The 13,935-nt window shown below is 52.0% G+C and overlaps 1 protein-coding gene across 3 annotated transcripts in view; it reads right to left on the reverse strand.

The window, feature by feature from the left end:
* Positions 1-2,616: 2,616 nt before the first annotated feature.
* Positions 2,617-13,935, reverse strand: part of C1QTNF6 (C1q and TNF related 6) — a 22,299-nt gene continuing 10,980 nt past the window's right edge. Inside the window, exons 1-3 of one of the 3 annotated variants that reach the window (XM_071422810.1) lie at positions 11,728-13,282; positions 7,222-7,459; positions 2,617-5,630 (exon numbers count right to left, since the gene is read on the reverse strand). In XM_071422810.1, the coding sequence (XP_071278911.1) occupies positions 5,083-5,630; positions 7,222-7,459; positions 11,728-11,781 (840 nt within the window). In that variant the 5' untranslated portion in view covers positions 11,782-13,282 and the 3' untranslated portion in view covers positions 2,617-5,082. Of the gene's footprint in view, positions 5,631-7,221; positions 7,460-11,274; positions 11,590-11,727; positions 13,283-13,935 lie in introns of those variants that run through there. The other 2 variants (XM_071422807.1, XM_071422809.1) reach the window with 2 other exon arrangements.

Below are 13,935 nucleotides of genomic sequence, written 5' to 3' on the forward strand. Positions count from 1 at the left end.
ACCACACGAGGCAGCGTGCATTTCACAACTGCCTTCAAATGCAGCTGTGCCCCACCATCCACATAGCCTTGAGCAGGGTCCACATCCAGCCCTTTAAATCCTGTGGGAGCTCCCAGCCAGCAGTGGGAAAGGGAAGGTGGGAGAAAGGAGGTCTGGGCAGGCTGAATCCACTGCTGGTATCTGGCTGCAGTGTGCTAGATGGAGGGAGGTGGCAGCTCTGCTTGTGGCACTGGGCAATGCTGGCTGGGGTGTTGCATCGCCCCCTCTCCCTCTCTGGACCTTGGGAGATGAACAAGGCTGGGGTGTGAGTGAAGCCAGCTGTCTGGGAGGTTTGGGAGAGGAGGAAGGACAGCAGGCTGCAGCAGAGGGAAACTTGCTCCAGGGCAGTGTGGCAGCGCCTGAAGAGTGCACTGATGTGGGGCAGATCTTGCACCATAGCTGGCAGCTGAGGCAAGGCCAGAGACTCTTCCCGTGACTGCGCCTCCTGTGACAAAGGCTCTGAAGGGATGTGGAGCCAGGTCCTTTCTTGTGTCCCTGCTCTCCCTGGTGCTTTGGGTGCAGGCACATCCGCCTGTGCCCACCTGCAGGGTCAAGGGCCTCCTTCATACTTTCCTTGTCCTGCTTCTCTCTTCCCCTTTCCCACAGCTATCACAGGGCAAGGAGCTATTGCAGGGCCTTCAGCTGCTCCTGACTTGTCCCTGGCATGTGCTTCCTTTCCCAGGGACAGCTCCATGTCCTGCACTTCACCTCCTTTCTCCCACTCCCTTCCTTTCATACCTGCAAGACCAGGGACCTGAAGGAAGGCAGTTGTCAGGGACAGCCCTGTGACAGATGCCTTGAACAAACTTCAGACATGTCCACAGAGCCTTTTGCAGCAGAGTTTGGATCACTCCTTCAGGGGAAAATATAGGCACAGCTCCAGGGGTAGTGCTGTAGCTGTGCACCCCAGGGCACTTGCTTGTCCAGGAGAGAGATTCTGGCTGTCACCCACCCCTGAATCACATTCCACAGGGCTGCTCCATTGCATGGAAAAAAGCACAGACCTGGGGTGAATGAATGAATGAATGAATGAACAGTCTCATGGCCTTCTGGGCATGGGTGCCCTCACTGGCAGGCCAGCAGGGCTGATCTGCCCCAGACCTTGTTCCTTCAAAGCATTGCAGGGTTCCCCTTGCCTGATCCGAGCCTCACCTGCAGCAGCTCCCTGGTCAGGCATTCATGGTGTGAGGGGCGGCACCAGCTACAGACCCTGCCTGTCACCGTGCATCTTAGCTCCAAGGGATTTGGCTGAGGAGACTCTTCAGGGGCCAGGCTGAAAGGTTGAATCATAGAAAACTTTTCTTGAAGATCTGACTGCACATTTCCTGTCCCCCCTCCCTCCCTCCCTCTCTCCTTTCCTCACCTTTTGTAAGTGTGACAAAGTCACTTCCAATCTGCCAGCCTCTCACCTCAAGGAACAGGAACATGCACAAACACAACCACTACACTTCCTGAGGACACATTTTTATCTGCTTCCTCAGAAGTAAATAAAAAATGGGAAGAAGGCTGGGCTCTGACCTGACAGAGCATTGCATTTACTAGGATATATATAGCCCTTGCTCTGGGCCTGTCACAGGACCAAAGAGGCCTGAAGGGATGTGTATGATTATGTATTCCACCCTTTGCCAAATGAGCGTCTGGTATACATCAAACCACAGGAGAAACTATGTGAAGGCAAATTAAACTCAAAACAGAAGGTCCTATATGGGCACCTCGTCTTGTTCTTTTGCCTGTCCTTCTACCTCAGCAGGAGTCCCCTCAGTCCGAAGATGATAAACAAAACTCCATGTACCTCTTTGACTTGGACTGAGACCCCAAAAGGCATCTCCCTGCCCTTAGGATTCTATCCTTCCAGATCTTTCACTCAAGCTTACAAGACTGCAGGCCCTGTTTACGTCTTCCTTTCTCCCTCAACTTTATGAGCAATTGCCACTTGTCCTTCCACCCCTGACCTGAACCTCAGGCCTTTCTCATCACACACAGGTCTTCCAAATATGCATGTCCAGCTTAACTCTGGAACTCCCACTCATTCCAATATTAGGAAGCATAAGTGTCCAGTCAACAGTTTACTATCCCTCCTACACTCTGCTTCCTGGCCTTCAGCTCTTGGCAGAGAAAAGAGAAATGCCATAGGGAAAACAGTGCTTACCAAGTACTTGATAGAAGAATGTGCAAAAAAATTTCATAAGATAAAGGGATCTGATCTCCCTTAAGAGAACTCCAACATTAACCCAGCCTTCCCCCATATAAGTAAGTACTTGAAGCCTACTCCTACAACCCATTGTATTGTCCTGGGAATTTTTTTGTAATCTCCAAAGAATCCTTTTCTGAATTTGCTGAAAGCTTTTCCAGCAAAAGGGAGAGGGTTTTCATAATTAGAAGTGTTCAAGCAGTTAATATTTTAAGGTAATAGTTCCTTGCTAAGTAAACAGACACAGGATTGCCCAGGGAAGTTTCAGAGCTGAGTTAAACTTCATACCAGTCAATTTCAGGCCAGTGTCTTTTCCATCACATCATTCAGCAATAACCAGAGCTAGAAGGAATAGGTTGGGAGACAAAAACAGATTTAAGTGCAAAACAACCAAGGAAAAAAGTTTAATACCACTGAAAAAATATATATATACAAAAGTTCTTGGATTTTGTTTGGTTTTGTTACATAAAGCACCATTAATTCCAGAGTACATCACAACTCAGCCTACTACACTTTCCAGAAAGCACCCAATACTCCTGAAATCTGATTTAGCACCAAGGGAATGCCATCTTGTTTAGCACCAGAAGCCTGTTAAACACACCCTTTGGTCCCCCTGCCCTCGTCTCTCATGTGCATCAGGCACCCTCTGGCTGCTCATGGATAGCACAGGAGACCTGTCACCAGCATTCAATCACCAAATAGGAAAGGAGAAAGAAGGAAGCTTGTTTATGGAGATATTCAGTGTTAGAGAGGCTTGCTTCTCCTCAGGGAGGCATGGGGCACTGTAAATTGACTGTATTTGGGTTTGCAGCCTGTTGAGGAAAAGAGAAAGGGATTCAGTCCTGAGTATCACTTCCAGCTTTCTGCTTCCTCTGCTATCTGAAATCCTGTCCCTGAGCAATTCCACACACTTGACCTGCTAAGGGAGAGGAGGAAACCCACAGTCTCCTTTAGTTTCCATGATCCCTTCATCACATGTTTCCCTGTGAAAAAATCAGCCTTGCCTTAGTGAAACTTTGTTTTTATACCCATTGCCTCATTGACAGTGGTGGGGAGGATCCAGAGCAAAGTTCCTGAAACTCACTGCAGTCATGCAGCTTCCTTAGAAAAGCATGCAGATAAAGCAAACAGGATAAGAGAGAAAATGCCCTGCAATTTTTTCAAGGTCAGTTTTAATATTTAGCCTTGGTCCCTGTTCCTTTGCTATCCCGGGCTGTGTGTACCAGACATAATCTTGTACAATGATGCACATTTCTTCTGGGAGAGCCCTGGAACTCCCAGGTGCTATAGGCAGAGACCGTGGCTCATCAATGAGACAGCAGAACCCGAGTTAAGTCCGAAGATTTCATGACCAGTGATGAGCAGAGGAGAAATACCTGTGTCTCTCCTGCTTGTCCTGCCCTGAGATTCAAAAAGGAGACAAGTCCTGGCACTGCTGTTTATGGGAGCATCACATGGAAGTAGGTTTCCTAAAGTGCTGAGCCAGCCTCACCTGCTCCCCCAGGACTGCAGCATCCCCACCAGAGGGATGCCAGTGGGAGCAGTGTGAGACCAATATAAATAGTACTAGAAAACCCTACCACTGGCATTCCTTTCTCACTGCGACATCTCCAACCTGACAAAAAGAGCGAGGGTTTGTTTAGCCACGTGTTTTCCTCACTTACTCTGATGAGATTGCCAGAAAAGGGCATGGAGCATATGGCAGGGAAGCTTTTAACCCTTGGGCAAGGTGCTGTTGTCTCACCTCTATCTCTCTTCCATCCCACAGGCAAAGATGTGGCAGCCTGTCCACATTTGGAATGGATTGAACTGCAATTGCCCCTACAGCCTCAAGCTCAGGCCCTGAAACAGTGGTCCTTCAATACCAGTGTGGGAGAACCACCTTCAGGAGGACAATGAAATGGCACCTCTGCCAAAGGAGAGCAGATTTGGGTTCCCTCTCTGGACTAGCTTCCCATAGCTGATGAGCTAAGACTGAGTAGCACCCCAGGGGAGGTGTGGGAGGGGTTTTCAAGGTTTTCTCTCTCAGTCTCTCGTTCTGTACTGCTGATCCCTAGTGGGAACAGAATGGCTGCCTCTACTGAATCATGGGCAGATGAAGGGTCTGGCCAGGTGTCTGGCCCTTCATCCCTTTGAAGAGCTAGAGATGGCACAGAGGAGGACAATCCCACCAGGTCTAGGTTTGACAGCCAGCCTGGAGTCTGAGACACAGAAGAGTGTCTATGGAAAACCAGTTTAGAAGGCCAAGTGTTCTCCTTTTGAAAAGACAATATCCTCTCCCAGTGCTCCTACATCTTCCTTGTGCTACAGGAAACCATCAGACCTCATTCTGCTCTCAAGACTACAGATATCAGAGGTGACATCAAGACCTTGTTTCAGGCTGCAAAACTGAAACATGTCTAGTTGGGATGGAGAGGAGTCAGGATGTACCTCAGCAGTGGGGACTTTCTAGCCCTTTCCACAGGAGTCCTTTGTGTATGAAGCCCCAAGGAGGGACACAGGCCCAGGAGCAGCATTTTGTCTTTCCTCTTGCTCTAGAACCCTAAATGCCAGGGGCAGCTTGCTGGCAGATTGAGAAGAAGCCAATAACCTAAGTTGGGGTTATGAGGTGAGGGGCAAGAGGTGGTAGTGCCATGATGTAAAGTGGACAGATACAGGTCTGGCTACAAGAGAGCGTGAGGTGGGAGCCAGTGTGGCAAGTTTCACACTCGGTGCCAGAGATTTGACAGGCCCATTTCCAAGTGATTTGCAGTGGTTACGGGCAGTAAAGAGAGAAAGAGAGAGAGAGAGAGAGAGAGAGAAAGGAAGAGAGAGGAATAAGGAAAAGGCCTAAGAGCCCTAAGGAAGAGGAGTTATTCAATGCTGGGCTTGACCAAATACCCACTGAAGGTGATGTACACATCAACATCATCACTGTAAATGGCATTCTCCCGCTCCCGCTTGTAGAGCCTCACCCAGATCTCATCATTTTCCTGGAGCTCCAGCATGAGGCTCTGGCTCTGCATGATGCTGCGGTCACTGGGTTGGGCATACAGGATGACAGCCTCCTCTTCGTTGTGCATGATGTGCATGTAGGTCTCCTTGAAGTTCCAGGTGTGGACATTGAGGCTGAAATAGTAAAGTCCACCCACTGAGCAGTAGAACTTGCCATTGAACATGTCGAAGTGGCTGTAGAGGTTGACGAAGACGGTGTCAAAGATCAGGACCTGGAAGCCCTCGCTGCTGTGCAGCGCTTTCTTGCGGCCCACGGAGAACGCAGCGTACTGATGCTTGCAGGGGTCTCCCGCCGTGCCCATCTGTCCCTTGCTGCCTTTCTGGCCCTGGGCACCCCGCTCGCCTCGTGGTCCTTCTTTGCCCCATTTCCCTGGCATCCCAGGCTCTCCCCGGTCTCCTTTCTCTCCTACAGGAGGAAGCAGAGGACACAACTCCTGTGTGATACCAGAAGATGTGGAAGTGGCAGTGAGAAAGCCTAATGAGGAGGAAGAGGATTGCACAAGAATGGGGCAATGCCAGAAGAGGGAACACTTCTGAGGGTGACAATACCACTGCTCTTCATGGGAAAGCAGCTAGCAGAACTCTGGGAGTGACTGTAGTCTCTTCTCCAATGAATCCCCTGCTCACCAAATGATGTGGCTCTGCTGGAGGCACCAGGATGTCTCCCTAGGAGACTTCAGCCTCAGAGGAAGCCCAGCAGCCCACAGTACTGCTGGGGCTCTTGACCTCTTCTTCCTCCCCCACACTCCTTTACCTCCAGCACAGCCTTACCTCCCATGCACCTCTCCAATGACCCAATTATCCACAGAGGATGCACACTGGTGTGGCTGTAGGCTGCAGGAGGGGAGGAACTGCTAACGCCTGTGGGGGAATATGATTAGGGAGGGACAATAGGGTGGGTCAGAGAGAAAAGATCCAAGCTGGACTGGGTAGATGGAGCACTGCAGCTTAGAGGGATGATGCTTTCGCAATACTGGCGTGCTTTGAGCATCTTGTATAATTAATACTGCAGTTCTAACGTGGGGTATGTGCACTGCCCATCACACACTTGGGCAGGCATCAATACATAGAGAGACCAGCACCAAAATGTACTTTGTGTATGCAGAGAAGAAATGGTACTCAGAGCAGCCTCCAGCTCTAAGTGACAGCATTCAAAATCTGTATCTTGTTCTTTTCCTCCTCTCCATCCCCTGCATGGTATTGAAGGTCCCCCTATGACACCCCACTCTAGTCTAGGCCTCTATCTGCCTTCTGAGCTTTGATGGATTACAGCTACTTCCAGGCAGGGCAGGGAAGGGAGAGCATCCGTCCAGTTAACCCAGAAAAACCACAGAGCTACAAGAAGCATGTGGCAGCATCCAGCTGGGAACAGGCTTTTGCCCACAGCAAAGGCTTAAAGGGGAGTCCTGAAGGGAGGAGCTGATCTAAAATAGGGAACCCTTTCCCATTAGCCAAGCCAGCCACTGCAGGGTGGAATGAGCTGGGGGTCACTGCAAGTTTAACCTGGAGGTGCTTGCAAATAACTGCTGCTTCCCTTTGCCCTCCTCATGGTCCCAAATGCACATGACCCACGGTGCTGGAGAAAGTTTCCCCACAACCTCCCTGGGTGCCAGTGCCCTCCAAACATGCTTATTTTGCAGTTGATAAGGAGTGTTCCTTCCCTCGGGCACTACAGGACTCTGTAAGTCTGAGACAAGGAATGTGTCCTCCCAGCTTGGCAAGAGGCTGTCCTGTGTTAGCAAAGAGGAAGAATTAGCAGCAGGCACATCCTGAGACACAGAGATCACAGCAGAGATATCACTGACTTCTATCCCACCAGGCTACTCCTCATCACAGCACAAAACGCCTAAACCCCGGGCACAGCATGTGTGGTCACTTATCCTCCAGGATGGCTCCTGGTGGTCTCAGGACAACAGCAGACCAGCAATCCAGCTGTCACCTCCACTGCAATGCCATCAGTCCCTGAACCAGCCTTGGCATCCGGGGCAAAGACTTACCCTTCAGAATGGTGATGTTGATGTAGGGACGGACCTCTGGCACTGGGTAGGGAAAGTGGTGGTGGCTGGGAGGGACTGGTGGGGTATCTGTGGAGGAGTCCAGTGAGTCACAACAGCGCTTGCAAGCACCAGGGCCTGGTTCTGTGAAGTTGGGTTCATCAGCGGGTGCCCCAAACACAACAAGAGGGAGAAAAAGGAAGGTCAGGGATGTGCGCAGGTAGGTTATGTCCATGGTGACCTGGGAAGATATGAGGAAGTGCCAAGAGTGAGGTATAAGAAGGGGGAGGACATAGGGGATGGAACAGAGATCATGATAAAACATCTTTCTGTGGTTGGGGCTAGGGTGGGATGAAATGGTATTGTCCTGTGGAGGAAGCTTACAGGCTTAGTGAAGGCTGCAATCGGAGCAGCAACCGCATGGCCCATGAGGATGCCCCACGCCCTTCTGCCCAGGCCAGTGGAGACTTGGTGCTGACCCTGGGAGCAGGCTTGATGCTGACTAGGCAAACCATTAAAGCCACTAGAATATGCAATCCCCAGGCTGGGATAGAGGAAGGAGACAGAATCATAGATTTGTTAAGATTGAAAAAGACCTCTAGGGTCATTGAGTCCAACCTCAACAGCTCTTTAACAAAAGCATGCTCTGGTAGGCTGCTCAATCTGTGGGAATCACTGTAAAAAATTCTCCAGCCCTCCTATCACTGCATACCAACTCTTTATAGGAATCTAACTCCAAAATCCCCATGTCCCAGCAGAGATGCCTCTTCCCCTGTGGGCTGGGAACCTAACTCCAGCCCCCTCCTTTCCCCCCTCAAATCCCACCCGTCCCGGCGGCTCGGTCCGCTCCCGCCCGTGCCCAGTGGGTTCCCAGACAAAGCCCAGCACCTTCCCGAGGGGCCGGCCGGCCCCAGCGCAGCCTTTGGGCGGACCCGAGGGGAGCTGCCTCTCTGCCGAGGGTGAGGGACGTGAAGCTCCGCAGCTTGCAGAGAAGCGTGCTTACGAAAGACAGCCACGCCAAGCAGCGGAGAAAGCCCCTGTGGCAGCCCGTGCCCCATGGTGCTGCCTGCCCGGCACCGCGCAGCGCTCACCCCGCGGGCCGCAGCTTCCCCTCTCCGCGTCCCAGCCCCGGCTCGCCGGCTCCCCTCTGCCTGCAGGGCAGGCCCCCGAGCCATGGCTTTAAGGAAGCCGGCTCTTGGCACAGGCACTGCGCAGCGCTGGCCGGGTGCGCAAGCCGGGCTTGGACCGGCTCCCTCCCCTCTCCTCTCCCGCCTGCTCCCTCCCTGGCTTTGGGTGCTCTCCATCCCAAACCGGCTTGGGTTTCAGCGTCTTTTTAACTCTTTCCTAGGAAGTGCCTTTTCCTTGCACACGATGTTAATTTGGTTTTACTCTCTGCCTTTTCACTTCCAGCCAGCAAAAAATGCAGGCAGCACGGACTGTGCCCTGTGCAAGGGGTGGACAGCAGCAGGGCATGTCCCACCCTTGGCATCTCAGGATGGACAAGGTAAGGTGCATTGGTGCAAGAGACAGACTTTCCTTCAGGCAGGGTGCTACAGAATTCTGCCCTCAGTCCTTTGTGCTAGTCCCTTGTCCCAGGGCCATGCTTGGCCATGCTCTCTCCCCAGCTGTGCCTGACCCCCTCATGTCCCCAGACTTCATCTTTCATTCTCTCCTGCATTGTTTTTTCTGCACATCACTGTGGCCTCTTGCCCTAGGCATGATATTTCTAGCAGGAGCAGCTGCCAACTGGGAGAGGCATCAGTTTTTTCCCTCTCTGGTCATCCCCTCTGCCTGGGCAGAGCCCCAAGCCTTGTGCTCCAGCACGTGTCATCCCCCGGTCATGTCCCCTGGTTAGGTCCCAGGCCGAGCTTTTTGGATGGGAGGGGTGTGCCTGCTCTGAAGCCGAGCCTGGCTGCTGGGAGCTGCCTGCCAGCAAAACTGGGGATCTGGAAACAAACCCTGGCTGGGACCATTGTCCCCAGCTTGGCGCCAAGCTGACAAGCTTGTGCCTTTGGGGTAAGCACAATGTGGATGCACCAGAACATTGGAATGAAGGGCATTTTGGAGGGGAGAAGAATGCAGGGTGGGAGAGATGGGAGATTTTTCTCACACTGCAGAGTCTGTTGGGAAGAGGATTGGAGGATTCTATCCTGCACCAAAACTGACCTGGGTATTTATACCCTGGGTATGTTTGGGGTGGGGGGTGTGTGCATATACGGATCTTTGGGAGGCAGAAGGAAGGATGGACAATACCTCTGCTCTGCAGGGGTCAGAAATGCCAAGTCAGCACTGTGCCTCCTGCAATTTCCAAGAGGAGCTGCAGAAGGCTCCAAAGTTTCTGAGGGGAATCAGGTTTTGAGCGTGTCTACGTGTGCTGAGGCTTTTTTTCCCTGTTTCCCTTCTCCCATTTGTTTGGTTTAGGAATGGGAGGCCCCGCTTCCCAGAGAGTGGCTGGCGTTTGGCAGGACCCCAGAACCACTGGAGAAGCAAGCGGAAAACTCTGGGAAAATATGCACTGTGAGCTGAGGGGGAAGGGAGGAATGGGGGCTGGGAGGCCTGGAGATATTCTCAGGCTGCCTGTCAGCCTGGAGCTCAATGAACATGGAGCAAACATGCCTTCCAGCTGGGGCAGGAAGAGGATGGAGAAATGCACTGCTGAGTGTGTGAGCTCCTCACCGGGCTTCAGCACTGACATGCAACAAAATCCACTGCAAATTGCCCACATTTGCCTGTGCCCCAGTTTCCCCTTTGGGGAAATGGGGGGGGGAGGGAACTTTAGGGCAATACACCTGCTAATGGAGCCTTACCAGCTGACAGAAGAGGAGTTTTGTGATGAGTTGTGTTGTCTACTCCTGGCTGCTGCTTGTGGGAATTTTGGCAGCTGACAGCACTATTAAAGGCAAGAAAAATTTCTGGGGTGCATGAAAACTTGGAGACTGATATGGAAGACAAAGCTTCTGCAGTGCCTCTCTCAGGTTTTCTTGCCTGGTTTATTTCCAAACATGACATTACCCACTTGGGCTTCTTGGCCTTATGCCTGGCCTCTTCCACTTTTCTAGGGGAAACAGGTAACAGGGAGGCCATTGTCCTCATTTCCGTCCCACATTTCCATCTGCACTCCTGAGCTGCTCACAGCCAAGCAGATGTTCTTCATGGGGGACCTCATCAGATGGGGCCTTTGCCTGTGTCTCATCTGATTGCAAGAACAGCTCACAGTGGGGAGTGAGCAGGACTTTGTATTTAATGTCTCATCTGGGCTGAACAGGGACCTGCCAGGAGCCAGCAAACAAAGATGTGCTCTGGTGGCATTGCCCAGCTGGGCAGAAGTTTGTGCCAGTAAAGACACTTTTGCTAGAGTAATACTGCCCTGTTCCCCAAAGGGAACAGTGTGTACCAGCAATATTTTGCCAGGGCAGTTACATTTACAGGAGATTTTGAGAATTATATCCAGGAAACCTGTGTCAGCCACGCTTTAAAGTGCAGTCCAAGCCTGAGGGCACCTTGTGTGCCCAACAATCTTTGCTCTCCCTCATCACACACTTTGCCTTGGAGGCAGCCCAGGCAAGCACTGTCCAGATTATACTGCAACAATCCCTGCTCAAAAGCAGCTGTTTCCTCCTCCTCCATTTCCTCCCTTTTCCTGTACCCACCACAACACTGGCAAAGTAGGGGGACAAAGACTGTCTCTACCTCAGTGGCTGCATTCATCCTATTACCCCACTCTATCACAGGTATGGAGAAGGAAATTGATGCTTTCTCTCCTCTCTAGCCCCTGTGTACAGCTCAGCTCCCCTGTGGCACGTGTGGACCATCTGCCCTGTTGCACACACACACATCCACGCACAGACACTTGCCCTTCGCAGCTCCTCCCTCACCAAACCTCCAGGGTGAAGGGGAATCATTTGCACCAAGAGCCAGAGGAAGAGTCGCTTCTCTTCCCCTTCCTGACTGCTTCTCCTCCACCACAGCTGCCTTTCCTTCCCCATGCTCCCCACTCGTCTGCCCCTGATGTTCAAGAGCACCAGAAGCCGGGAGGGGCAGCGGAGCAGCCCTTACCTCCGCTCCCCTGGGCAGGGTCCCGCGCTGGGTTATCGGTATCCCGGACCCCCGTACCCGTATCCTCAGCTGCTCCTGCTTAGCAGCGCGGGAGGGAGGGAGGGAGGGAGGGAGGGCCACCGGGGCCCAGCTGACTCCAGCCAGATGTTCGCCAAGTGCTCTTATGTAATTACTGTCTTTTCCATCCTGCCTCCAAGGCCTTTGTGAGTGCCTCCCCTCCCGCTCTGGCCCGTGTTAGGCTTGGCTCTCCCTCCCTCTCTCCCTTCTTCCCTCCCTTCCTCCCTCCCTTCTTCCACCCACCCTGCACAGCATCACAATTTGCTCAGCTCAACAGCTGATTCCTTCTGGAAGCAAAGTTCAGGCTTTTGGCTACTGCTGTTACTACCCTTGGAGAGAGAGCTCACATGTGTTTTAAGAGCTGGGAAGGGATCAGCAGCACTGCTCTGCACTTGCCTCCTCTCTATCCCAGCCTGGCTGCTCCTGGGTGCCTTTGCCTTGCCCTTCCATAGTGCCTGTAATTGGGGAGGGGTGCACTTAAGACATTAAAAGGTGGCAGTGTGGTTTTTTGCTTCAGTAATTTGTGCCCTCGGGTTATCCTGTAACAGCAGCTGTCACTCTGCTGTACCAGGATCGCTGATCATCTCTGACCAGGCAGCAGAAGAGGCTGGGAAGAATAGATGACCTTTAAAGGTCCTTTCAAGCCCAAACTATTCTGTGATTCTATGATTAGATGAATCTTTTCCAGCCTGGGGACTCCATGTCTGTGCACAGGGCTTGTGCAACAGCCAGCCTGTGTTACTCAAGAGCACCAGCATGGTTCAAAATCACTGGCTTAGAACACTTTCTATGTCTCTAAGGATGGGCAGACCTATTAGATGTCTGCTGCATGGCTACATTTCTCTTCAGACTTCTGCCCATGTGGGGCCTGGACCAAGCAGAAATGACACATTCCCTGGCTGTATGCAAGCTGCTGCTGAGTTTGAAGGCACTTCTGCCAGCAGGGATTTCTGCTGTGTGCTGCTTGGCGGCCTGGCCTGTCTCACACAGAGATCAAGGCCTGGCAAAGACTCTGTTGTTTTTTTTTTTTCTTTTCCCTGTGCATTGCTGAAATGCCACGTGGCTGAGGAGCAGCTGGAAGAGATGTTCACCTGCACTCATTGCTAGACCTGGCAGTCTCCAATACTGAGCATGAAAGTGTGAGCTTGTCTTCTACTTCCCAGTGCCCCCACAGCCAGTCCTTGTGTGACACAGCTGAGCAGGGAGGGAGTCAGACACTGGCTCACAAGCTGCATCAGCTGGAGATGCCTCCCATCATCACCCAGGCTGCCTCTCTCCCCATCAGCAGCTTTTCCAACTTGAGTGTCCCATCTCTTAACCTGGCCTTGTGACCCTGCCTGTGAGACCAAGGAACTGTGCTGGTATCCACCCCAAGCTCCGGCATATGACTACAAGGACTATCCCTACTGCAACCAGGAAGAGTTTGCTGCTTTGTGAACATGTAGATCCAACAGCTTGGCTGGGTGGGAGATACCAGGTGACATTGTAGCCTGTTTGAACCAGTTCTTAAAAATAACCTTCAGGCAAGCCTGATGCCTTCTGCTTCTCAGAATCTACATGCACCTGAAGGCCCCTTCCTCCCATCCACTGCTGTGTAGACCAAGAAAATTTTACTCTTTTGCCACCCTCTCCTATGCAACCCCCTCCTCGACCTGCCCGTATCACTTATCAACAGTAGATCACTGCTCAGGGCCTATCAGCTCTCACAGGGAGTGCTGAGAAAGTTGCACAGCGGTTTGGGTGAGAAAACTTTCTTCAGAGATAGCCATGAGCTTTCTCACCAAAGAAACAAAAACTTTGTGCAGGGAGGAGGGGGTGGTGGGGCATGAGAGGACAGGTTGATGGACAAGGAAGCTGGTGTTTAAGAGCTCACAAACTCTTGGATCTGTGAGGGATGCTTTCTGCTAAGGGAACCATACTGACATGACAGAATTATAGAATCATAGGGTGGTTTGGGTTAGAAAAGACCTTCAAGATCATCTAATTCCAAGCTCCCTGCCATGGGCAGGGACACGTTCCAGTAGATTAGGTTGCTCAAAGCCTGGCCTTGAATGCTGCCATGGATGGGGCAGCCACAGTGTCTTTGGGCAACCTGTGCCAGTGCCTCACCACCCTCACAGTGAACAATTTCTTCCTCATATCTAATCTAACCCTGAGCTCCTTCATTTTAAAGCCATTCCCCTTTGTCCTATCACTACATGCCATTGTGAAAGGTCCCTCTCCAGCTTTCCTGTAGTCTCCTGTTAGGTGCTGGAAGGGACTATAAGATCTCCATGGACTCTTCTCCAGGCTAACAACCCCAATTCTCTCAACTTGTCTTCATAGGACAGATGCTCCAGCCCTCTGATTATCTTCATCACTGTCATCTTGGACCTGCTCCAACAGGTCCATGTCTTTCATATATTGGGGCTCCCAGACTTAGATGCAGCACTCCAGATGGAGTATCACCAGAGAGGAGCAGAGGGGCAGGATCACCTCCCTCGACCTGCTGGCCACGTTTCGTTTGATGCAGCCCAGGACACAGGTGTCTCTCTGCGCTGCGAGTGCACAGGTCCCTGCGGATGTCTGACACGCGGGGGCTTAGCACGGAGAGGCTCCAGTGCC

The sequence above is a fragment of the Agelaius tricolor genome, unplaced genomic scaffold, assembly GCF_023055355.1.
Source record: "Agelaius tricolor isolate 1412-34295 unplaced genomic scaffold, bAgeTri1.0.p SCAF_3, whole genome shotgun sequence".
Lineage (NCBI taxonomy): Eukaryota > Metazoa > Chordata > Aves > Passeriformes > Icteridae > Agelaius > Agelaius tricolor.